This window comes from Fukomys damarensis, unplaced genomic scaffold, assembly GCF_012274545.1.
Source record: "Fukomys damarensis isolate Sample0158 unplaced genomic scaffold, DMR_v1.0_HiC HiC_scaffold_26, whole genome shotgun sequence".
In the NCBI taxonomy this organism is placed as follows: domain Eukaryota; kingdom Metazoa; phylum Chordata; class Mammalia; order Rodentia; family Bathyergidae; genus Fukomys; species Fukomys damarensis.
Window position 1 is genome coordinate 24,849,377 of NW_022900938.1, and position 24,018 is coordinate 24,873,394.

The 24,018-nt window shown below is 42.2% G+C and overlaps 1 protein-coding gene and 1 long non-coding RNA gene across 2 annotated transcripts in view; one reads left to right on the forward strand and one right to left on the reverse strand.

The window, feature by feature from the left end:
* Myo3b (myosin IIIB) overlaps positions 1-24,018 on the reverse strand; it is a 453,146-nt gene that overhangs the window by 166,180 nt on the left and 262,948 nt on the right. The window contains exons 27-29 of the mRNA XM_010606961.3: positions 8,569-8,680; positions 7,520-7,682; positions 5,849-5,929 (exon numbers count right to left, since the gene is read on the reverse strand). Coding sequence (XP_010605263.1) covers positions 5,849-5,929; positions 7,520-7,682; positions 8,569-8,680 — 356 coding nt within the window. The remainder of the gene's footprint in view (positions 1-5,848; positions 5,930-7,519; positions 7,683-8,568; positions 8,681-24,018) is intronic.
* On the forward strand, positions 18,295-20,950 carry LOC104850134. Its single transcript, XR_776896.1, has 3 exons — positions 18,295-18,318; positions 20,208-20,349; positions 20,912-20,950. It is a non-coding gene; the product is annotated as an uncharacterized LOC104850134 (long non-coding RNA).

A 24,018-nucleotide genomic window follows, 5' to 3' on the forward strand; every position in this document is an offset into this window, starting at 1 on the left:
GCCAGAGAGGTCTGGCAGAGCTCATTTCTTTACAGACACCTTGAAACCACAGGCCAGGTCTTCACTGCAAGACACCCACTCAAAGCAATGCTTCCTGAGACTCTGTGGGGCATGACAATGCTCACAGACAGGTACATTTCCCCAAGGCAAATCACCATGCTTCCCTTCCCCAAATATTAAGCCTACACCTGTCAGAAGCCAGACCCAGCTGAATACTAAAGGCCAGACAAACCAAAACAGCAGGAGAGCAGATTAAGCAGGTACCCCCGCCCCCCCGCCTCAGCCTAAAGGGAACCTCATTTCAGTGAAGCAAAGGTTAAGAAGACAGGGAGTTAGTTTGCAGTTCACAGCTCATGTCAAGCCCAGGTGTGCTGGGTATTTCCTCCAAATGTTTCTTTGCTATTGTATGAATACAGCCAAAGATGCCAGAAAAGGGGAGGCAGCTGGCTCCTACCCTATGGCCAAGAAGTGTTTGGTACTTGTCTTCTTTCATACCTGTGCTTCCAATCCACAAGGACGCTAGCTTTGAGGAATTAAGCTTTTGTGTAAAATGACCATGGATCATGGATAGGAAACAGAAATGGAATAAAGAAAAAGCAGAATAAAGGTAGAATGACAAATAGAGACACAGAAAGAAGTGACAGAGGTCTGCGTGCTATGCTTCTGTTTGTTCCCAGTGGACCTTTTCTCTCAGTGGTGTTCTCCCTTGCTTCCCCTTACTGTTTGGCTTGTGACCAACAATCTACTCTGCACAGCTTTTATCAGAAAGAAAAATATCTACTATGACTGTTTTTATCTGCAAGAAGCCTGAGTCCTTTCAGTGCATATCCTTGACTATTTTGTAATGACTTTTACCCTTTGTATTGTTTTATATTTTATAGAACTCCTTTCCAATAACTGTTGATGTAATATAGAGTTTCTGATTTATTCAAGGGGCATCTTTGGAAGAACATATTTTAGAGCCCTCTGTTTTAGGGTGGGAGAATTTGAAGCCCTAAATTAAATTCCATTGTTTTCATGATAGTCCTAGAATGAATGCTTAATAAAGTAGTTGAATAAATTAATAGATGAAAACCAGGCACAGTGGTACATGCCTGTCATCCCAGCACTTGGAGGCTGAGGCAGGAGGATCACCATGAGTTTGAGACCAGACTGGGCTATAAAGTGAGTTCAAGGCCAGTCTGGACTATATAGTGAGACACTGTCTCAAAAAATAAAAATAAAAAAATTAATGAATGAATGAAAAAAATATCCTCATCTAAAATAAAGTTGTTGCCGGGTATAGTGGGGCACTCCTGTAATCTCAGCACTCTGGGAAGCTGAGACAAGAGGATATCAAGATTGAGCCTTGCCTGGGCCACTTAGGGATTTAGCAAGACCCTGTCTCAAAATAAAAAATAAAAACAGGGCCAGGGGTATAGCTCAGTATGAAGACCCTGGGCTCAATTGCTAGTACCACAAAAAGAAAAGGAAAGGAAAAGAAAAGTTGTCATGCACACTGAGGAATATTTCTGGAAATTTATTTCAAGAAAATTGCTGCAGCTACCTTGTCATTGCCAACTCAGGAAAAATGCCAAAGGAAACAGTTTTTAAAGTAGAAAAGGATAGGAGAAAGTCTTACTCGAGAGAGTTTAAAAGTTCAGGCAATTTGAGGCACTAAAACTTTGGTTCTGTTACAAGGTAGGGTTTTCACTTCGGGGAGTAGCATTTAGAGCAAGTCCATCCTTCAGGGCACATGAGGCACCCAGGGGTTCGATCAAAGCTGGCTTAAGACATCTGTTCACAGGCTTGAGGTGTCCCTTGGGCCAGGAGCAGTGTGGGTGTGGACACTGGGTAGAGCACTCTGCTCAGAGGCCATCGGGAGAGAAGTGGCCCAGTTGTAGTGTTCTTTTTATCTCCTAATGACACTGTGGGTGTCACTGGGCTGGGGAACAGTATGGAGATCAGAGGACAGAGGAAGAGAACAACTTTCACAGCATGGATGAAAACGTGCTGTAAACCTGTGGATGTGTGCGTGTGCGTGTGCGTGTGTGCGTGTGTGAGATACACAGACAGCCCACTGGGCAAGCGTGCCTTAGGTTCACACCACTACCTGGGGGCTTCACTGTCATCTATTCCTCCTGGACTGGGAGCCCAAAACAGATCCTGAGTCAGAGGGATAATTTTAAAGCTGAAAACAAATCCAAGAATGGTCTTTATGTACTTTATAAGTCTGTTTAAAATCCGCTCAAGGTTGTTTGTTTTGCTAGTGTCCCCCGAGCAATATAAGCGTTTTAGTTGAAAAAAATGTAGTTAATTCTTTAAAGTAATAGATTACTACTGGAATAACTATAACAGTTCATTTTTATTTAGAGTATCCCATCAATCTGAACACTAATATCTACGATCTTATTTTGTCAGTTTAAGAAATGGCATATTTTTAATTCTTCGGCATTTAAAGAAGGGTGCTGTCCTACGGCAAGAGCCCACTGCCAGAATTAGCCGATAATAAAAACACAAATATATGCCACTTCTTGCCAAGGTGACATTCCACGTTGCTTCCCTGGCCCCTAAAGGAAATTGGCAAGAATGTGCTGGTCAGGGAGCCTCCTCCCTTCGCTCCACCTCCTCACAGCTCATAAAGGCCCTTTATTGCCTGTGCACACACCCACTTAGGAAACTATCCAGGGTACCTAGGGTGCTTTCTTCCATTTGTTTTCTCTCCTAACATTTGATCACTGGCTGGTGAACTGTTTGGGCCCACAGAGATCTCCAGACCACCAGCTCATGTATTTGAAAGGCATCTGTTTATTTGGAAAATGCAAATGCGGCCTACCTCAAAGACTGACAGGCGAGGGGTGACCCACTGAGCCAGCCGGAGAGAGGCTTCCAGTCTGGAGATCACACCCAGCACAGACACTTGGCCCAGCCCCGGGAATCCCAGGGCAGGACCCACAATTAAACCAAGCCGCCTCAGCCCCTGAGAATCAGCAGGCGGATAGCTCTGCACCCAGTTGAAGGGGTCACTTACAAAGGGACTGGGAGCCTTGAGAGCATGGCTTGTCTAGGGAGGGCTGCTTGGTGGCGGACCCATAGCAGGACACCAGCTCCTACCAGTGGCCGCCTGCCGGCCCTCGTCCTAGGGAGGAAAAAGCCCAGGAAGGTTAATACCCGACTTTGATCTCTGTCAAGGCATACCAGCAAGAATTAATTTACATTTCAGATGAGAAAGGTTGACAGCATGAAAAGGCAGCTTGTTGCTGGTATGTGAATGTGCCGTAATAGATCGGGAATTCTGAGAGGAAGTTCTGAGGAAGCTGAAGGGATAAGCCCAGGCTGCTTTTATTGGGAAGGAGATGAAAGGAAAACAAATTTCAATATGCATCTCACTGCGGCAACACGTAGGCCAAATGCTTCCTAAATTTCAAGGGCTGCTCTTTTAAAAATACATAACCTATCTTAGCAACACTATTAAAAAAAAAGATCACTGTGGGCCAGAACTAGAAGTACAAACAAATGCATTCAATAAAGAGCTTTGTTGAAAGAACAATTAGAGATAAACTTCAGAAAACGACCCACTTGGCTTTGCTAAGCTATCATTCTTTCTTTAAGCCTCCTCCTGCAGGTTTCAAAGGTGAGGGGACCTGGATCTTAGTACACTTGGAAACACCCTGGAGGCACAAAGAGGAGGTGAGACAGAAGGGGTTGTGTGTTGGGAAACCACAACCCCAACGAGACAGTTCAGAATAAGGTGCTTTGCATTTTTGATAAACACAATCATGCCTTATAATCTAAAAATAAAGAAAACCTTCTCAAGTAAAATTACGTTGCCCATAAAATGCAAATGCCATTGCCCTATCCCTGCATCTTTTCCACCAGGGCAAAACCAGCACATCAGTCGCTGTGCATGCTGTTGCAGAAGAGCAGAGACTCGGCCTGCTTTCTCTCTGGCTGTCACAGAGGATAACTTTGAGGCTGCCTAAGGCCCTGCAAAGTCAGCTAATATATGTCCCAACATTGCTTGATAGGTGGGAATACTTTAGCTGGTGAAGTTGTGGAAGGCACACGCTTGCAAAGTTGAAAAAATAACGAGGCTCATAAACAGACATGCTCCCCCCAGGTGCACTAAGCGAGAGCATCCTACAGGTGCTGCACGGACCAGATGCAGTTACTGCTGCCCTGGGCAGGATGATGAAGCAGATCTCGCTGCTTTGATGCCATGTTCACTTGGCAATAACAGAGCACAGAACAGGGAGCCCTCTAAAGACGATTCTCACATAAGGAAAAATGGATTTATGATTTTTATATACTGGCTTCAGTGGTTCAACAATATATAAGCTCAGAGTTTATATTTTAAAACATATGTTGGGATTTGGGCCAAACTGCCAGATTAGAAATCAGCCTAGCATCCTCTTTTGATGGGAGACTCTGTGCATGTGTGTGTGGGGGTGTAGTCTGGCAAATGGGGAACAACTGATGCTCTTTGAGTTGTCTTTCTTAAGCTTAAACGGCAGTAATTGCATCCCTCTTCCCGAGGCTTTGAAGTGGTGGAATTTGGAATTGGTAGGAGAAGGTGTTAAAAGTTATACATTTGCATTTAAATGGCACCCATTCCTCCCAAATATTTTAGTTTGGAAAAACAGCAGGCTTCAGCTGTGAGAGTCCTGAGAGGGATCCCTGGAGCCAGCTTCTGGGCCGACCTGGGAAGAGGCTGCAGCAGTCTTACTGAAGAATGTGCTTGGAGCTCAGCAGTCTCTGAAACTCAGCCTCTCTTGCTGTCATTGGCTTGCTCTGCCCACTAGCCTCTACTCTCAGTTGGTCTCCAATTTCCAGTTTCTCTTGCTCACCTAGCTCCTGTTGGGTTCTTCCAGAGCCTCACAGGGATATGCAGCTTCAAACGAAGGAGGGCTCCCAGCCTGGCAGCCACAGTGGACACCACATCTGTGGAAGAGCAGGCTGACCTGGCAGCCAGGGAAGGGATGGATGGGATCAACCAGAGCTCACAGAACTCGGCTTCAAGGGCAGGCTGAGTCACAGAAGCCATGCTGTGCTCACCCCGTGGGCCCCAGCGGACCATGCCTGCCTCCCCCATGCCGAGATTGGGGAAAGTCCTTGAGTTACTTCTCCTAAGTGATGCTGAGCAACAGACAGGCCTTGCAAATAATCAGGCCTTTAAACCAGAGCTGACATTTCATGGATGAGGGACTCGTGAGTACAAGTGGGACTGAGATTTGTTTCCTTGGCAGTGTGCAAAGAGGACTCAGCCCAAACTGTTCAAATGCTGACTCTGCCACTGACAAGCTGAGATCATGCACAAGTTACTTCATGTCTCTGGACTTCAGTTTCCTCCTTTATAAAATCAAGAATATAAACAAGACATGGTACATACCTAGAATCCCAGAACTGAGGCAGGAAGGAGGATTGCAAGTTCGAGACCTGTCTGGCAAACTAAACCTGATCTTGTCTCAAAATAAAAAAACAAAAAGGGGGCCAGGGATTTAGCTCAGTGATTCCGCTGCCTGCCTCGAAAGTGCAAGGTCCTGAGTTTGGTCTCCGGTAGCAAAAAAAAAAAAAAAAAGCAGAAAGGACTGGAAATGTAGCTCAGTGCAAAGGCCTAGGTTTAATCTACAGTACTGAAAAAAAAAAAAAAAAAGGACTCTCGCCTCTTAGCCAAGTGTAGCGGCAGTAAATGCTCACAGTGGCCTTGTCACACACACAGGGAGTGTGTCAGAAAAAGTACGAGGACCCTGCGGAACAGCTGACTCACCTCAGCGCTCCTGAGTTATTAGGCATTCAGCTTTTCTAAACTCATTTCAACGTAATCACAAAATATTTTCAAGTGGACACTAAGAAATGATGTTTTAATTACCTGCTTGAATATGAACAGCAGACTCACTCCTTCTGTTGCTTATTTTCTTAAATTTCCTCCGCGCATCATATCCTCTCCAGGCTAAAAATATAAAACCATGTGTTAGGAATGACATTAATTTAACATCGTGCCAGAGAACTGATATAAACTGTTCCCCCTCCAATCTATTCCCTCTCTCTTCCCGCCCTGAACAAAATGAGCAGAGATACATGAGTTATGATGGGGAAGAGGAGCGTCTCTGTACTCACAGAGTGGCTTTTAAAATGTTTCTGGGCCAGGCGTGGTGGCGCACGCCTGTAATCCCAACACTTGGTAGGCTGAGGCAGGAGAATCTCTGAGTTCGAGACCAGCCTGGGCTACATAGTGAGTTCCAGGTCAGTCTCAACTACATAGTGAGACCCTGTCTCAAAAAACCAGAAAAAAACAAAAAAACCTTCTGGGAGCCATTTTTGTTCAAGCAGTGAGTTTCCAGAACTCTATGGATCTCTCACTCTCACTGGGGCCCCCACACCCAGGTGAAGCGGCTCCCCGTCATTCCAATCCATGGAGGAAGACTTGCCTCAGGACTTGGGGACATGGGATGGGGAGGAGGTTGGGATGGGGGGAAGACACTGAAGCAGCCTGACCCTTTCCATGTTTTGTATTTGGGAGAAAGAGAGGGGTGAAGGGGAGTAATAACAGCACATATCCGGCTGAGGTCAGGAGCTGCTCAGGAAAAGAAGGCAAGGGAGGTGGGGTGAGAAGGCGGGAACAGAGGAAGGGTGGGAGGGCTAATCCTTTAGATACAGACAGAGGCATAAGCCAGCCAGCAGGAGCTTGAGCAGTGCTCTTCAACAGCCCACACTCTCAACCTTATCCCCAGTGTCTCAACTGTCCAGGCTGCTGAGATTGCTCAGGAGATCTGAAGTCAGCTATGGCACAGTATGGCTCTGTCTTCTGAGAATGCAAGAATCATCCACCATGTTCAAGATCTGGTGTTTTGTTTGTTTGTTTGTTTGTTTTGGTAAGAGGGGATCGAACTCGGGTCCTTGCTCTTGCAAGGCAGGCATCGGCATCACTGAGCTAAATCCCCGGCCCCAAGATCTGGTGCTTTTATAACTGCCCATCCTTAGCACAGGAGCGACCCTGCGGTCTGGAGCACACACAACACGTGTACAGAGGCCCCGGCCGGCAGGGCTGGCGTGGGAGAGACTAGAAGTTTGCTCCCTTGGTTTACAGTTCCAGCTGGGCTAGGAAAGCCTGCTGGAACGACGTTGGTCTTACGGAGGTCGAAAGCCAGCCTCGGCCTGCAGTGTTATGAATTATCTCAGCCACTCTGAGAGACGCACGTGTGTCACTGTGACTAGGGTTTTACATCACCCGGTCCCTCTTAATGTCTCTATCTGGACACCTGGCACAGTGTGCCGTAATGACCTGCGTGCCTCCTTGCGAGGGCAGGGGTCATGGTGGTCTTCTTAGGGGTGCTGCCCCAGCAGCTAGGAAGGGGTGGGCCTGTGGTAGACGTTTGATAACAATTTGGTGAGATGAGGAAGAAGGAAAGAAGTGAAAAAAGGAGAATGAAAAAGGGAAGCGGTCACTTAAAAAAAAAAACAAAACAACAGGTGAGTAGCCCTCAGTACTTAACAAAATGCCAAGACTTGGGGCAGCTTTTATGGAAAATGGTCCACTTACCTGACTGGATGGCAATGGCGCTCTTTTCTCTCTTCTCCCTGACTCTTTTATATCGCCTGGCTCCAAGCCACCCCTTGGTGTATGCCTGCAGCACAACTACTCTGCCCATGACTTCTCGAAGTAGTAAATTTAATTGCTCAACATGGTAATATTTGAGGAAAACCTGAAAAGAGACATTAATTTTCAAACTACATATGGGCTTCCCAGTAAAAATCCACTCTACTCCAGCATATTTAATGTAAATATTAAAACTATTATCTAAATGAAGTTGATTTGATCTACACTCTTATTGCTGACTTTTTGGGGTAAATACAATTCCCCTTCGAAGGTTGCTGAGCCTCGATTAGTGATGTAAACAGAAGGAGAGGTCTCTAGACTAAGGCAACCCCAGATGCTCTCTGGGTTCCACTTTCTCATCTTGAGCCCTGCTCTCTTTCCCTACAGCCTCTCATGGAGGAGAAACCCACAGGACCACCCAGGGCCAGCACAGGAAGTTGGCTGACCCACTGATCTAATTTCTGCTGAAGAGCTGCCACCAACATCCGAGCTAAAGCTGACTCTGTAGGGCAATTCACCATGGGGCTATAAAAACCTGGTGTCCCGCCGTGAAGGGATGTTGTCCCAAATTAAAAGCTATGGGAAGATGAAACTAACAGTCAGGACTTGCACTAAACAATACAATGTGAGTTTAGAAAAAAATGAACCAAACTATAAAAGAAACTCACCACCACCATAATATGATTTGTACATTTACACATGTGCTAGAATAAATAGTATTGAAAAAGAGTTTAAATAAAAGTATTTAAAGTAAGTTCAGAGATCTAGCAGTGCTAAATGGCTGTCAAATCACATGCAGAATTTTCCTCCTCTGGACCCTAACCTCCCTGGGCTCCTGACTCAAGGCCAACAAAGGACTTTTTTTGGTTTGGCTCTCAACTGCTAAGCTATATCACTTACACAGCCATCTTGCTGGTGAGATCAGTGACAACTGACAAAAGGCATGCAGGAGAAGATTCCACACCACAATCTAAACAATAAGAAAGAACTACCTTTGTTTTCCCCAGCACCCAGTGATCTAATCTGGTCTTTTCCAAGATAGCGACACAGCTCTCTTTGCTAGCAGGAGGTGTTTGATGTGCTTTGAATGCCAAGTAGTAATACCTACAAATAAAAGAAATGAAGCATTTTTTTCAGCTACCATTTTATTTAATACAGTAGGATTGTTCTGGACTCATTGACAAGCCTTGTTTTTTTTAATAGTAAATGTGTCTTGAGTACCAATAACAGCATATCAGTTAGGAAACGATATATAATTTATTCTTACTAAGTTGACTCCTACCTACATTCACATTTTCCTACAGCATGGATTTTCCTTCTAGTGTTGTGAATTCGTGTTTAGTGCATACTCAGTGCCTTTTGTTTATAAAATCAAAATATCTTTTTTTTTTTGAGACAGGGTCTTGCTATATAATCTAGGCTGGCCTTAAACTTAGTATGTATCCCAGGCTGGCCTCAGACTTGCAACAATCCTCCTGCCTCAGCTTCCCCAGAGCTGGGATTACAGGCATGTGCCATCATGCCTGGCTTCTAAACCTTTTAGAAAGCTAAAATTTAGCTTTCTCTTAGTGAAAATCATAATTTTATTTCATTTTCAACTCTATGTATATATCTAAATTTAATCTACAATCTTATTAAGTTTTTGGTCTCACCTGTTTCATAATCTTTTTTATTCCTTTCCTACCTTCTCTTACATTATTTTTGTTTGATTTATTTATTTATTTTAATTAATATATGTTTGTGATACATAATCATTGCATTCATCTTGGGGAACTAGTACATATACATATTGCATCTTAATAATTTTACTTCTTTCTTTTCCCCTCTGTCTCCTCCATCACCAGATCCCTTTGAAAATTCATAATTTTAAATGTATTATTATTATTACAAAAATAATTTACACCCCATGGTATATATGTAACTGCTTTCAAAAGTTCCATCTGAAGCAGTTCATAGCCAGCAAATGATACTAACCTGACACTACAGACTCTCTCTGCTGAGCCACATGTCCTATTCAAGGAGAGGGGTAGACAAGTTGTCTTGATCCCATCACCAAAACCACACTTATTTTCTTAAATGACTTCATTCTAGTGAACCTTTCAACTTTCAGAGAAAAGGATTTGTAGGTAGACTTGAAGAACTCCACTGTAGAGGAGGAAAAGTATCTTCTCCTTACCCATTCTAGATTCAGAGCTGAGAGTCCCATAAGAGAAAAGTTGCCAATCTATTCAATATGTTTTCTGTAACACAGGAGCTTTCCTCCACATGAAAATAAGACCTTAAGAATTAGTTAAACAGGTGTATTTCTAGGCCAGGTTTCACGGAGAAGGAGAAATAAAATTGCACAAAAGGGTGTGGGCCAATAGTAGAAATCCGGAACTCTGGCCTGTCTGTCCAGAATCTTCTGTGTTCCCGCGTTCACAGAGACGAGCACGTTCCCTTAATAGGGGAGGCCTTTCTCACATGAGGGCCTTTATGGAAGCTCAGAAAATCTGCCCTAGGTCCTGCCTCAGAGAGCAGGAAAGGGAAGAGAAGTCAGAGTGACCGTAACGTCTCTGCTGTTTTCTTAGATGCCAAGGTGGTCACCATGTTTTGAGGTAACATGTCCTGCACACCATCACCACCAAAGGATTCTTTCTTCCCCTTTTCCCTCCTCCTCTTCCTCTTTCTTGTTTTGTGGTTGTTGTTTTTTGTGTCTCTGAGGTACTGGGGAGGGAACCCAGGGCAAATGCCCTACCACTGAGCTACATTCCCCACCCCTCCTTTGTTCTTTATTTTGCCTTTTTAAAATATAATTTGTTAAATATCTTATCCTTTTAGAAAAATCTTACCCTATCCCCAGAAACTTTCAAAAGCTCAAGGATCTTTTCTCTGCTTTTTGCTGCCATCTATAATTAAATTCAACCCCTCAGAAACATAAAAATTAACCTATTTCTCTGTCAAAGGATTTTTTTCGTCACTCATTAAACAAGGCTGTTTGCTATTTGGAGATTAGTTTTAAATACATATAGAGCTGTTTTTACTTTTTTTAAAAAATCATCAAATATGAAACATGTCCCTTCTTCCTGTCAAAAGTACCCATACATACATATCTTTCTGTTTACGGAAACATAAATTTACCTAATCAGTACTTGAGTCAACTTTGTTTTTGTGTTATACAACCACTCCCCAAATTAGGATATGAGGCCAGGATTGCTGGAAACATTTGCATTCAGAGATCCCAGGACTGTTTCCAAACCTCTGAGTCTCTGCTTCCACCTTTGAGGAGCAGGGACAGTGCTTCCAGAACCCCTGGATGGTGAAGGTGATAGGAACAAAGAGCCTGCTGAGAGCTGACACCCTCTGGAGCTTACAGGGAGGAGGGGTACCCAGGAGTCAAGCAGGGACCGATGCGGGGAATTCAGGGCATCAGCACAGATTCTGCGGCCTCAGTTTCTCCAGGACTATAGCTTTAGTCATTGCTTCTCTAACTTGGACAGGGAAGAAATCTCAGTGCCTTCTGCAACCTAGGCTTAGAAGTAACACTGTGGATTCTTCCATATTCTTCTACTCAAGTCCCACTAACACTCAATGAGAGAGGAATTAAGTTCTACCTCTTTTCTTTTGGTACTGGGGTTTGAACTCAGGACCTTGCACTTGCAAGGCAGGTGCAGTCGCCACTGAGCTAAATCCCCAGTCCAAATTCTACCTCTTGAAGAGAGAACCATAATTTGTGAACTGTGTGTGTGTGTGTGTGTGTGTGTGTGTGTGTGTGTGTGTGTACTACAAATCAAACCTAGGGATGTTCTACCAATGAGCTACAGTCTTACTCCTTTTTATTTTTAGATAGGGTCTCATGCTAAATTGCCTAGGCAAGACTCAAAACTTGGCATCCTCCTGCTTCAACCTCCCTCAGTACCAGCATCATTGCACCTGGCTAGAAAACATATTTTTAAACCACCACAAAGAATCTCTAGATCATCAAGTCTTTCTATTAATGGAGAAAAGCACTCTCCGTGATATGAAATGATTTATACAAGATAACAGAAAGTAAATGACAAAGGCTAAAGCTATTATTCAATGGTATTTCCATATTATACTTTCCTATGCAATCTATCGAGCGGTCCCAGCAAAATGTTGCTGACCTGAGGTCTTCCAGACACAATGTGGGCAGAACTGAGCTGATCACACTTTAAATTCTACCACCACTCCATGTTGCAAGTATGGCCAAGGCAGCTAGAACATGGAGGACAGAGTACTTGGAGACAGCTAAAGAGAGAGAATTATGGAGACTCAAGGAAGATCTCCTCAAGTATTCAGCAGAATACTGGTGAGCATGTGCACAGAGGAAACTACCCCAGGCTGGGAGCAGAATCACCGCAGACGATTCCAGCGAAGGTGCCTGATGCTCACACAGAGCTGGCAACAGTGCCTCTATCTGCCATTTGTTGCAGACACAGCTCTAGTCCTACCTAACAAACCTTAAAAGCAAGACCCAAAAGAAGAAAATTGTTTCCAGCTAACTTAACTGGATCCAAGAATGAAGCGCACAAATATTTAAAGGGTTACAAAAAATAAAATAAAACTACCGATAATTTCACATCAATTCAAGACTACTAGACCTGAAAATGAGTCACAATGAGAAGAAAAATCAAAGAGCTGAAATGCATCCAGAGGTAAAATAGGTATTAAAATTAAGAGAAGGATATTAAAATAGCTATCTTAACTGTATTCTAAATTTTCAAATTGGGTAGAGAAACGAGCCATTTTAAAAGATCGGAAAAGAACTTTTAGAAATGAAAACTACAATACCTGTGGTGAAAAATATACTAAATCAGCAACAAGTGAAATATCGCTGAAAAAAAGATTAGGGAACTTGAAGACAAGCCACTAAAAATTATATGAAATGAAACACAAAGAAAAAACAACTTAAAAATAAAAACATCATTGATGAGCTGTGGGGCAATTTAAAGTGGTCTTAAAACATGTAATTTGAGTCCCTGGAGGGAAGGAAGAAAAAACTGATGACAGAAAAAGAAATATTAAGCCAGGCATAGTGGTGCATGCCTGTAATCCCAGCATTCAAGAGAATGAAGCAAGAGGATCACTGTGAGTTCAAGGTCAGCCTGGGCTACACAGTGAGTTCAAGACCAGCCTGAACTACATGGCAAGACCCTATCTCAAAAAACAAAAACAACAACAACAAAACAAATTCAAAGAAATAATGGCTTAAAATTTTGAAATTTGATGAAGAAGTGTAAGCTAACAGATCCAAGAAACTAATAAACTCTAAGCACACCAAAAGGCATTGAACCAAACTTCCAAAATCTGTGATAAAAAGAAAATCTTAAAGGCAAACAAAGAAAAAAGACAAGTTATATACAGAGGGACAAAGACAAATATAACAAGAGTTCGCAACAGAAAAAAATTCAAGTGAGAAGACAATGGAATAAACTCTTTAAAGTATTGAAGGAAAATAAATTCCACACCATGCAAAATTATCTTTCAAATACAAAAGCAAAATAAAGACTTTAGACAAGAGAAGCTGAAAGACGTTATCACTAGAAGACTTGCACTAAAAGAAATGATCATGGAAGTCTTTCATACAGAAGGGAAACACCACCAGAGAGAAGGACATAAAATATTCTTATTTTTTAAATATCTTTAAAATATACTTGACCGGACAAAGATAATAACAATTTATTGTGGAATTTATAATATACAGAAAAATTAAATGTATGGTGATAAAGCATAAAGAAAGAGACTAAGGTGGACTGTTGTAAGGTTCTTTCCTATATGTAAAGTGGCGTAAGATTACCTGAAGGTAGACAAGGATAAGGTAAAGGTGTGTTCTAGAAATCACAAAGCAATCCCAAAATAACAAAACAAAGAGCTATGGCTAATAAATTAACAAAGAAGATAAATTGAAATCATATAAAATACCCAATGAATCTTGAAGGAGCAGAGGGAGGAGGCAGCAGCAAAATGATAGATTGGAACCTAAACTTGTGAATAAGTTAAAAGTAAATGTTCAAAGCCCCTCCCCAAATTTAAAGAAAGAAAATTATAGACCACGTAAAAGAGTAAAGGCGACTACACACTGCTTTAAAAACTACACAAATATAGACACAAGTAAGTTCAAAGTGAAGGATATACCATGCTAACAGTAGGCACATGAAAACCGGACTACCTATATTAACACCAAAGTAGATTTCAGAGCAAAATACCTTAAAATAAGTCTCTTCCCATCCATCCTGCTACACGCACACACCACACATCTTGTTGGTTCTGTTTCTTTGGACAAAACCTGATTAATATACCTGCAGCACCCTTTTACTATCACTTATATACACCAAATGGAGACGGAGACAACTTTGGTGACAAACTTCTTGTAATATGGCCAAGGGAGAAGGCAGGTTCTGTGCAAAACCACATGGCAGAAAGTTGGTTTTGAGTAACTTCTTTCCTCTTCTGTCATTTATTTTCTCTTGGTTCACTGATTGCCCAAGTTCCCCACAGATGTTGGGTCTTTGTGGATAGAGGTCTAAGATACTGAATCCAGCTGTTCCTCTGCATTCTCATACAGACTTTCCCTGCTCTGTGCCAGATTTTTCTGAGCCTAGGTATTCCCACAAGCCCTCTGTTTTTTTGGTACTGGGAATCGAACTTGGTTCTTTGTGCTTGCCAGGCAGGCAGCAGAACCACTGAGCTAAATCCCTGGCCCAAGCCCTCTGTTGAAGGGACTACTCGCTAAGTAGTCTAGGCTGGCTTTGAACTCATGATCCTCCTTCCTCAGCCTCTTAAGTGCTGATGTTATAGGTGTGTATTGCCATGACTGCTTACGAAGCGTTTAGATCCTGAAGGGAACTTAGAATCACCGATAAAAATTCTTTCTTTGAACAAAGAAAGGCAGAAAGAAGACTGACTCAAGGTTAGAAATTCAAGTAAGTGGAAATCTTCTCATTCCAAATTCAGGCTTCTCTGAACTCATCCAACCCACATCCTCCCTGAGCTCTTGTGTCTACAAGTAGGCCATGTCTGACTCTCTGACAGGAACCTTTGATGTGCCAGCATTTTTTAACCTCATTGGGACTTATAAGTGTCCACAGGGATCTGAAATACTAGGCTTTTGACTTAGAAGTGTTGATTTCCTGTATCTGAGCACCAGCTGTCAGGCTGTCCTGGGGGTGGGTGTGTGTGTGTGTGTGTGTGTGTGTGTGTGTGTGTGTGTGTGTGTGTGTGTGTGTGTTTCTTCAGCAAGGTGTTCTACTTCCAGGAGAAAGTTACTTACACTTACACATGGCCTTTACTGCCCTTCTGAGCAGTCAGATTCTAGTCTTGCTCAGCTTCTTTGCAACTCCTTCTAAATGGTTGGTACTGATAGATAGATAAATGCTACCCAGTCTGATGATAATTTTAATCCATTTCTTCCTTTCTGGAAAATCAGTTCTGCTGCCATTTACTATTCATCTCAACATTCCTTTATTTCTTAAAGCTGTTCCTTTGAACTGATTGTAACATCTGCCTGGTTACCTCATACCATATGAATAAATTAACAAATTCATCTTTATTTCTGTATCTCAGATACGATTTTCATCTTATTCTGCATGTTACCTTTTAACAAGAGAAAGAAAAGAGTACAAACATCCAGCCTACAGAGACTTGACCCAGTGGAGGACCACGGAAGGCCTGGAGGCAGGAAGTCCTCACACCTACACAGACCCAATGCTGCCGAGCGGGCTCACACATACTGTCCCTTCTCGACTTGTAATTTTTGAAAAGAAAATATTGGCTCTAAGACTCCAGTGGATACTAAGATCCAAAAATGCTTAAATCCCTTACTTAAAATGCTGTAGTATTTGCATAGAACCTAAACACATCCTCTCCTATACTTTAAATTACCTCTAGATCACCTTTTTTTTTTTTTTTTTTTTTTTTTTCTGAGACAGGGTCTCACTTTGTAGTTCAGAGTGGCCCTGAACTCACTATGTAGCCAGGCTGGCCTTGAACTCGTTCGTGGTAATTCTCCTACCTCAGCATCCTGAGTTGTTAGGATTATAGGTGTGCGCCCACCATGCCCAGCTGGTAGACTACTTCTAATACCTAAAACAATGTAAACACTAGGTGAATAATTATTATACTGTATTGTTTAAGGAATAATGACAAAAACACTCATTTGAGATAAAAAATTATATCAGTGTTGGAGATTGCTTACATTTTTGTAACACCTTGTACTTTTAAATTGCATCCCTCATCTTGGTTTTTCTATGCTTGCTTTTTTACATTGTTGGGGAAAGATCTGAATCTTCTAAAGATGCCTTTGAAATCCCAACCTATAATGAATGATCTCTACTTTGATGCACCCCTGCAATCTGAGTTTTGCATTCAAAGGCATAGAAAACATCTGTACCTCAAAGTGGAGACTTGTACAGCCCTAAATTAATAGATTTTCCCCCCATAGCATATTATCCAGACTGTAACATTTTTATTTTCTTTTTTTCCTCATTAAGTTTATTGGTACATTCTAGGTATACAGTACAGTTACATTCATCACTGGGATCTTGTACCTCTACAGGACAGGTCTCGGTTCTCATTTTTTTCCCCTTGTCCCTGCCCTCGCTTTACCCCTCCTCCCCTCCCCCTTTACAAACACCTCATTTCCATTTTTTCATTTTCCCACATTTTTTTTTCTTTTCCCTTATTAGCTTTCCCCTACCCTTCCCACTTTCCCTACACCTTTAGCCCCTTTCTTCCTATTTCACGTGGTCAATTATCTCATTAGGATCTTATGTACTATTATAATTTTTCACACCAGAGAAACTATTCGGTATTTACACATGTGCGACTTACTTATTTCACTTAGGAGTATATCCTCAATATGTATCCATTTTCCTGTGAATGACTCTAATTTCTCTTCTTTATGGCTGAGTAGTATTCCATTTTATAGGAAAACTGCATCTTTATCCAGTTTCCAACTGATGGGCAAATGGGCTGTTTCCAAGTTTTAGCTATTGCAAACTGTGCCACTATAAACATAGGTGTGCATATATCACTGTGGTATGATTCTTTTAATTCTTTTGGAAAGATACCCAGCAGAGGGATGACTGGGTCAAATGAAACCTCTAGTCCCAGCTCTTTGAGGTATTGATTTCCATAGTGGTTGCATCAGTCTGCACTCCCACCAACAATGGAGAAGGGTTCCTTTCTCCCCACAACCACACCAACATTTGTTATTGTGTGATTTCTTGATAGCAGCCATTCTTTGTGGGGCGAGGTGGAATCTCAGTTAAAAACTTTAAGTAAATATATTCATTCAGGATGGATTGTTCACTCTGGATGGTTGTAGAACTTTGGCATAGCTATGTTTTCTCTGTTAGCTACTTTCTATCAACTTGACTTCTTGTCTCTATTCATTTGTTAAATAGAACTTTATGTATGCTAAGGCTTAGGTGTTATGGTTCCCCCAAAGGTTTGTGAGTTGAAGGGTTAATCCCCAGGATGGCAGTTTGGGAAGGGACTGGAATCTTTAAGAGGTGGGGCCTAGTGGGAGGTCTTTAGGTCATGAGGGGGCACTGCCCTGGGAGGGAGAACAAGTCACATGCAGTGAGTTCTGAGGACAGCGGGTTGTCACAAAAGCCTGAGTCTCCCTGGCTTCTTGTTTCAAGAAAATGAGCTCTTCTGAAAAGCTGAATTCATATCACACAGGACGCAATGATTTGCCTGGCACCAGCAGAAGTGCTAAATGGCATGAGCGAATGAGTTCTTTGACCTTGGGCAGTTTATATACCAGTGAGGGAAATAAACATTAAATAAAAATGTAAAGATGGCCAGGGATTTAGCTCAGTGGTTCCAGCACCTGCCTCGCAAGTGCAAGGACCTGAGTTCGATCCCCGGTACCAAGAAAAAAGAAAAAAAAGAAAGATGTCATTTTGGGGTAGGGATAAGTGCTATGAAGAATACTAAATCGGGGTAGGGGAGTCAGTGAATATATTTTGGGGTATTTTGGCTAGCAACCTTAAATAACCAGGACAGTAAGGAAATTCCAGTCACGTCCCACAAACACCAGTTTCTGAGGGTGGAGGCATTGAGCTTAGAAACAAAAAGACAGCAGGGTCTCATTACCAGTCATATGCAGCCCACCTTCATCAGAATCATCTGGAGGCTTCATAAAACATGTGAACTCCTGAGCCACACCTGGGATTTTTCTAACATAGAAGCAGAGCCTCTGTGGCCAGACTCAGGAATCTATATTTTAATAAGTTCCCGTGGTGATTGAACTATAGTGTGAGAACCATGGACTTAGAGGAACATGATAACTGAATGCCACCAAGTAAAGAAAACCCAGAGGACAGGACTGGGATGGATGTCAAAATCTTCTAAAGGATTATTTTGGTAAGGGTCAGGAAGTACATGGTGGTCATCAAATACTGACTAACATGAAATGGGCTGCCTTGGGAGCCAGGGAGTGAACTCTTAGACCCTAAAACTTAAATGGGAAGCTAACTGACAAAGTAAAAACTGATGCCAAAACCTGACGAAGGATTTCCAGGGACTTCAGCTAGGTAGTTGGAATGGATGACCCTCTGAGGTTCTAAGAAAGATGTTATGTTGACGTCTCCCTTGGCTCAAGAAGTTGCCTCTGTGATTTAACAATTGAAGTTTATTATTGCCCAGTACAGTTACTGGGATGATTCTTTAGTTACTTACTATCTATTTTTGTTTTTTCATACCAGGGGTCAAACTCAGGACCTTGTGCTTGCAAGGTAAGCAGCAGAACCAATAAACTAAATCCCTGGCCCAGTTACTATTTTATATTTGAGTCATAAACTGGCAGACTCCTAAAATTTCCCCAGTGGTTTACTGGGGGTCTTAGAAGCTCAACTACAATCTCTTGAATGAGCTCTCTTTCTCCCTCTCCCTCTCCCTCTCTTCCCTCAATTCCTCTTTAAAATACACATACTGAATCAGGAATTTGGGGGATGGTACCCAGGGATCTGCATTTGAACAAGCCTTCTATGACACTCTTATTGATGAGGGAAAACCACTGAGAGAAACAGAATCCTGGACATGAAGTGAACTCTTTCCAGCGACAGTCTATCTCAGGAAGTAAATTGGCTCCAATGTTTCCCTGTCCTCTTTGCTCTGTGTTAGACATAAATGACTTGTGGGGTTTCTGGAGCACATCATTTTCCCTTGCAAAAGGTCAACTGCTGAGAATCTACACTAAAGAAATCCTCACATATGTTTAATATTTAGGATTGTTTATTGAGTATTGCTGGCAAACAATTGGAAACAATTTCAGTATTCACCAGTGGAGGAATAACTAAAAAAATGTCATGGATTTCAGTGAGGGGGTTGAAGGAATGTGTAAGGACAATGCAATTATATCTAACTCCATTACTGAATAGAAAAGCAAGTTTAAAAAAAAGAAAAGCAAGTTGCCAAATGGTACAAAAAGTGTGATTCGGGTTAAGCTGAAAATGAAGGGTTTCTTCCCTCTCTTCTCGTGTGTGTGTGTGTGTGTGTGTGTGTGTGTGTGTGTGTGTGTTCTGAATCTACCAAAAAATAACAGCAGCCACTTTAGGGAATTGCACAAATGTTGGAAGATGGAATTAGAGATAAGAAAAAAGTTCTTAGGCACATATAATAATTGACACTTTTAGATGAAATATACATTATTTTTGTATTCAAGAAATAATTTCAAAATAAAAACATACAGAACAAAAAATAATTTCAAATATTATATAAAAATTGTTATTAATGGCAATAGGCCTAAATCTTGGCCAAAGAATCATAGATCTACTATGATCTACTAAGCTGATCAATGTCACTTACACTTTATGAGGCAAAGTATCTTAATTAATCCTTTTCCTATATTATGTCCCTAGTGAGGGATTCTTGACCTATGTCAGTGACCACCCAGACTGTCTACTCAGAGTCCCAAAGTACTGGACAATTATCTGAACAATTCAATTGATATAAATCATTTTTCTCTTATGTGGATAATGAAGATAGCAGAGCTATTTTGGCCTAGATAATTTGACAATTATCCTCAATTGCCCATTTCCCTTTGTGTGTCTAAATTCCAGATTTAATTTATTAAGTTCTTATATGTACCATAAGCCCTTTTAATTTTTTCCCTTCATGTTTGGCCTTGAGTAAAGAGAAAGAACAGATGGCCACCATCTGCCGAGAGAGAGAGAGAGAGAGAGAGAGAGAGAGAGAGAGAGAGGGAGGGAGAGAGGGAGGGAGAGAGGGAGAGAAAAGAAAGAGGGAAGGAAGGAAGAAAGAAAGAGACAAAGTTCATTATTTCCTTAGGAAAACTGCTAAATTTGGACCTTAGGATAAGAAGCCACATTGATCTCTGTTATTGGGTTGTGAAAGTCCTGAGATGATAAATTCTTTCCAATACAATATCACTCACTAAAGCACTCTGCACACAACAGTCACTTAATAAATGCTTCTGGTGCTGATGCTGTCTTATAAGTTCAAATACGAGGCCTTCTAAGGGGGGAAAACCCCACTAAAACATTGGGAATTGGAAATTGAGGCTGTTTATTCACAAATTAGCTCATAATAGAATGCTAAACTTCAAGCTGATAATTGTATTTTATATTTAGGAGAATTATTAATGGGCTTTTTCTCTCATTAGGTTCTACAAATTGCTTTTGCAATGAATATTCAGACGTGTTTAACTGTCTCATTTAAGGATGGACTTTCATATTAGATAGACTCATTTCACATGCTGACTCCACCACATTCTGTCTGTGTGACTTTGAGCAGTTTCCTCACTTGTAAGTCTCAAGTAATATGATCCACATGAGGGGCTATTTCCAGTGTTAAGTGAGATCATATATGTAAAACCTCTGCATGAAGCCAGCTATCACCAAGTGCTCAATAAATGTCTATCGCTCCCTCCTTCCCTTCGTTTCTGTGGCATAAATAGATTTGCTTCTTCTTCCTCCCAGATGTGTGAGTGGAGGCGGCTGCTCATCTTTCCCTGAGTCTTTCCTAAACCAATGCACCCAGGACGGGGCAGATCTATTCACCGCCAAGCCCCTGGAATACTCTATAGGAGGGAAGGTTAAAAAGTCACCTGGAGGTCAGCTCATGGACTGGGTAGCAGTCCCCTGGAGCACTGTGCTGGGAAGATTTCCAAGGTCACATCTGCGATCTGAAGGAAAAATGCCTGTCTGTAGCCCAGGCCAGAGGATAATGGGCTGCTTGTTCAGTGGCATGCTTTTGCCTTCCCCATTCCAGAAGGCTTCCTCAAATTCCTCTTCTTCCTCCTTTCCTCCTTTTTGTTCATCATTATCTCATTCATTTTTCTTTTCGCTGCTTTGTTGTTATCACTAGGGATTCCCCAGGCAAAGATACAGAGTCTCTCCCCAGCCGTCGGTTTCCTTCAGGTAAGCAGGGCAGTTAACCCAAGTGTCCAGAGTGAGCTTTCTCTGCTGACTTGATGTCATCCGACACCTTCATGACTTTTTTCCTCTTGTTTCCCTTTGTTATTTATCTTTCTGTTGTTCCCAAAACTTGGCACTTGCTCCCTGTGTTTCTGTTTATAATTGGCTTCTTCTCTATGACTGATTATTTCTTGAAGCTGCTCATGAGGCAGAGTATTAGGGAGATCAGGAAAGACAGCCTGGATTTATTATTTCTGCCACTACTCAGTATTTGGAGAGAAGCATGATTGATATTAACTCTTGTATCTATTCTCAAATCATCACTACAAATTCCTGGCTAAATGTGCAGTCTAACAATGACAGAGATGATTATTTTCTGATGATAATTGAATGCAAGAAAAGCAAGTGTCAGCACAGTGGGCTCCATGAGAAAGGCAGGGCCCTAAAATAATTCATTTGGGGTTTCTGAATGGTCTATATTCTTAGGCAGGAAGGCATTAGCCTGGCAAAGCCAAATTGGTGGTCATAGAAATTCTCTTCAGGCTATTGTAACTTGGATGGTTACTACACACTATAGCTTAAGGGCACTCACACTCTTAATGCTAGTGCCCTTAATCCTAGCACTCACCATGAATCAATCCCAGCATTACACATTCTAGATCCAGCCTCCTCTGAAAAAGCCCCACCTATTACCACATGAGGCTTTAGGGGGACATCTAAACACAAGCCATAATAGGATGCTCCTGCCTCAGTCTCCTAAACAGCTGGCAATATAGACATGTACCACACCAGTTCCCTGCTATTTTAATACATAAATTACCCAAAAGGCACCAGCACACATAGACACAGCTGGGAAAGGTGAGCAACTTGCTTTCTCAACTAAGCAAAAGAACACAGGCAGGAAGGACAAGCTGCAAAGACAGCAGTTGTTACAGACCTGACCTGTATTGGTCCCTTTCCTATTGCTGGGACAAAATTTTGAATACCTGCAAAAAAGGAGAAAACCTTTATTTTGGCTTACTGTATCAATGGGCTCAGTCTGGGGCTGGCCAGTTTCAAGACAGAAACAGCATCATGAAAAGGTCTGGTGGAGGAAACCTGCTCACCCCATGGTGGCCAGGAGGTAGAGAGAGAGAGAGAGAGATGAAGAGCCAGATGAGAATACAGCCTCCCAGGTCACGCTCCCAAGTGGCCCACCTCTTTCATTTAGCCTCACCTCCACACGAGACTTTTGGGGGACATTTTAAATGTAAACCATAACAAACCTCACTCGATGGCATGCCACCATGCAATTACTTCCGCTAGAAGGTAAATGTGGATGGTTCACACAGCATGTAACACATTTCACTGACAAGTCATCCTCCCTTAGTACTATCCCTTCGCAGGTCCAGCACCACCATGCAAACCAACCTCCAGGGAACTGAGGGTTCTGCTCAACCTGCTGCAGATGTCCTGGCTCCCTGGAGTGGCACATTAAGATCTGTGCATATCCGAATCCCACCTATGTAGTTATAGATAAAAGAGGAAAAATCCAAGGATGTCCTGAAGGATTTGTGTTGACTTATTTGTATTCACTGTTGATTTTCCAGAGAAAAGCGTAGAGCCTTTCGTTTATTGAAAATTAAAGTTTGATGTCTGGATTCTTCTGTGGTGCTGATTTTTCTCCTAAACCTTGCATAGGAGCTGGCACTAACCTTAGGGAATGTCAAGGCTCCATGCTTACAGGTGGATTTTCACAGTGATAACTTGGTGATTTAAGTTTTCTCTGCAAGAGGGAAAGGAATATGCTATAGGTTTAAGACCCCAAACATACCTTTTTCATGGCATTGGAATTAGAGGGCTCCCAAGCTCTCACCCACTTCTCCTCAGGCACTCTGCACTTGCTGATTCTTATGCTGTACACTGAGGAAGCAGCAAGCAAGCAAGGAGTAAGAAATTAATGGGTTGGGAGGAACTGGAGCTATTTATTCATTCAGCCCCTATTCATCCAGTCCCTCCCTCATTCAGGAAAGTAATATAAGACTTCTATACTCACTTCTCCCTGATGAACTGAACGCCAGTTCAAGTGACAATGTACCAGCCCCTGACCTGTACTTTACTTATGCTTAGTCTCTCCCCACAGCTAGGAGTGGTTATGTGATCAAGGTGGAACAAATAAGGTACATCTGAAATAGCTTCAGGGAAAATGTTTTCTTTCCTGATGAAAATAGTACAGATGCAGCTGGCTCAGCCATTCATCCTGCCTTTCCTCCTGCCTGAAATGTAGATGTGATAGCTGAAGAGACAGCAGCCATCTTCTGACCACAAGACCGTAAGTCGATCCAACCCATACAACACTAAAGCTAGTACAAAGGTACTAAAGACAATCAGAAGGTGTCTGGGCCCCTGATGACAACACTGAGCAGATGAAATAATGCTAGAAATATTTCACCTCTAAACTTCTTTCAAGCAAACAAATTCATTTGCCAGTGTTTCTCAATTTGGACAATTCTGTCCCCACAGAATTTTTTTTATCAGAGCTGGAAATTGGACCCAGGTTCTCACACATGGTAGGCAAGTGCTCTACCACTAAACTACATCTCAACCCCATGGAAATATTTCTGACTGTCACAATTACTGGTAGTGGGGAGGAAGTGGGTATTGGTATCTAGTAGGTAGAAACCAGTCAAGGAGCTGCTAACTATCTTATAAGGCATAGAACAGTGTCCTATAAACAATTATCTTGTCCAAAATGGCTTAAGCACTAAAATGTTTCTTTCTTTGCTATTCATAGTCAGATGCATTCCTGACTAACCATCCCTCCTTCTGTACACTGAGAACACATACAGCAGGCCAGACATCATGCCATGTAAGGTGCTAAGGACACAAAAATAAGATCCACTCCAGCCCTTCACAAGTGCACAGTCTAGGGAGCAGATGCACATTCTGGAGTAGAGGACGCAGCCACTAGGCTGAGCTGGAGACCAGGCAGCAGGGAGATGATCCAGTGAAGATGGCTTCCCAACAGAGAGAAGGCCAATGTCATGTGTAGCCTGGAAGGACCAACATCAGACTGAC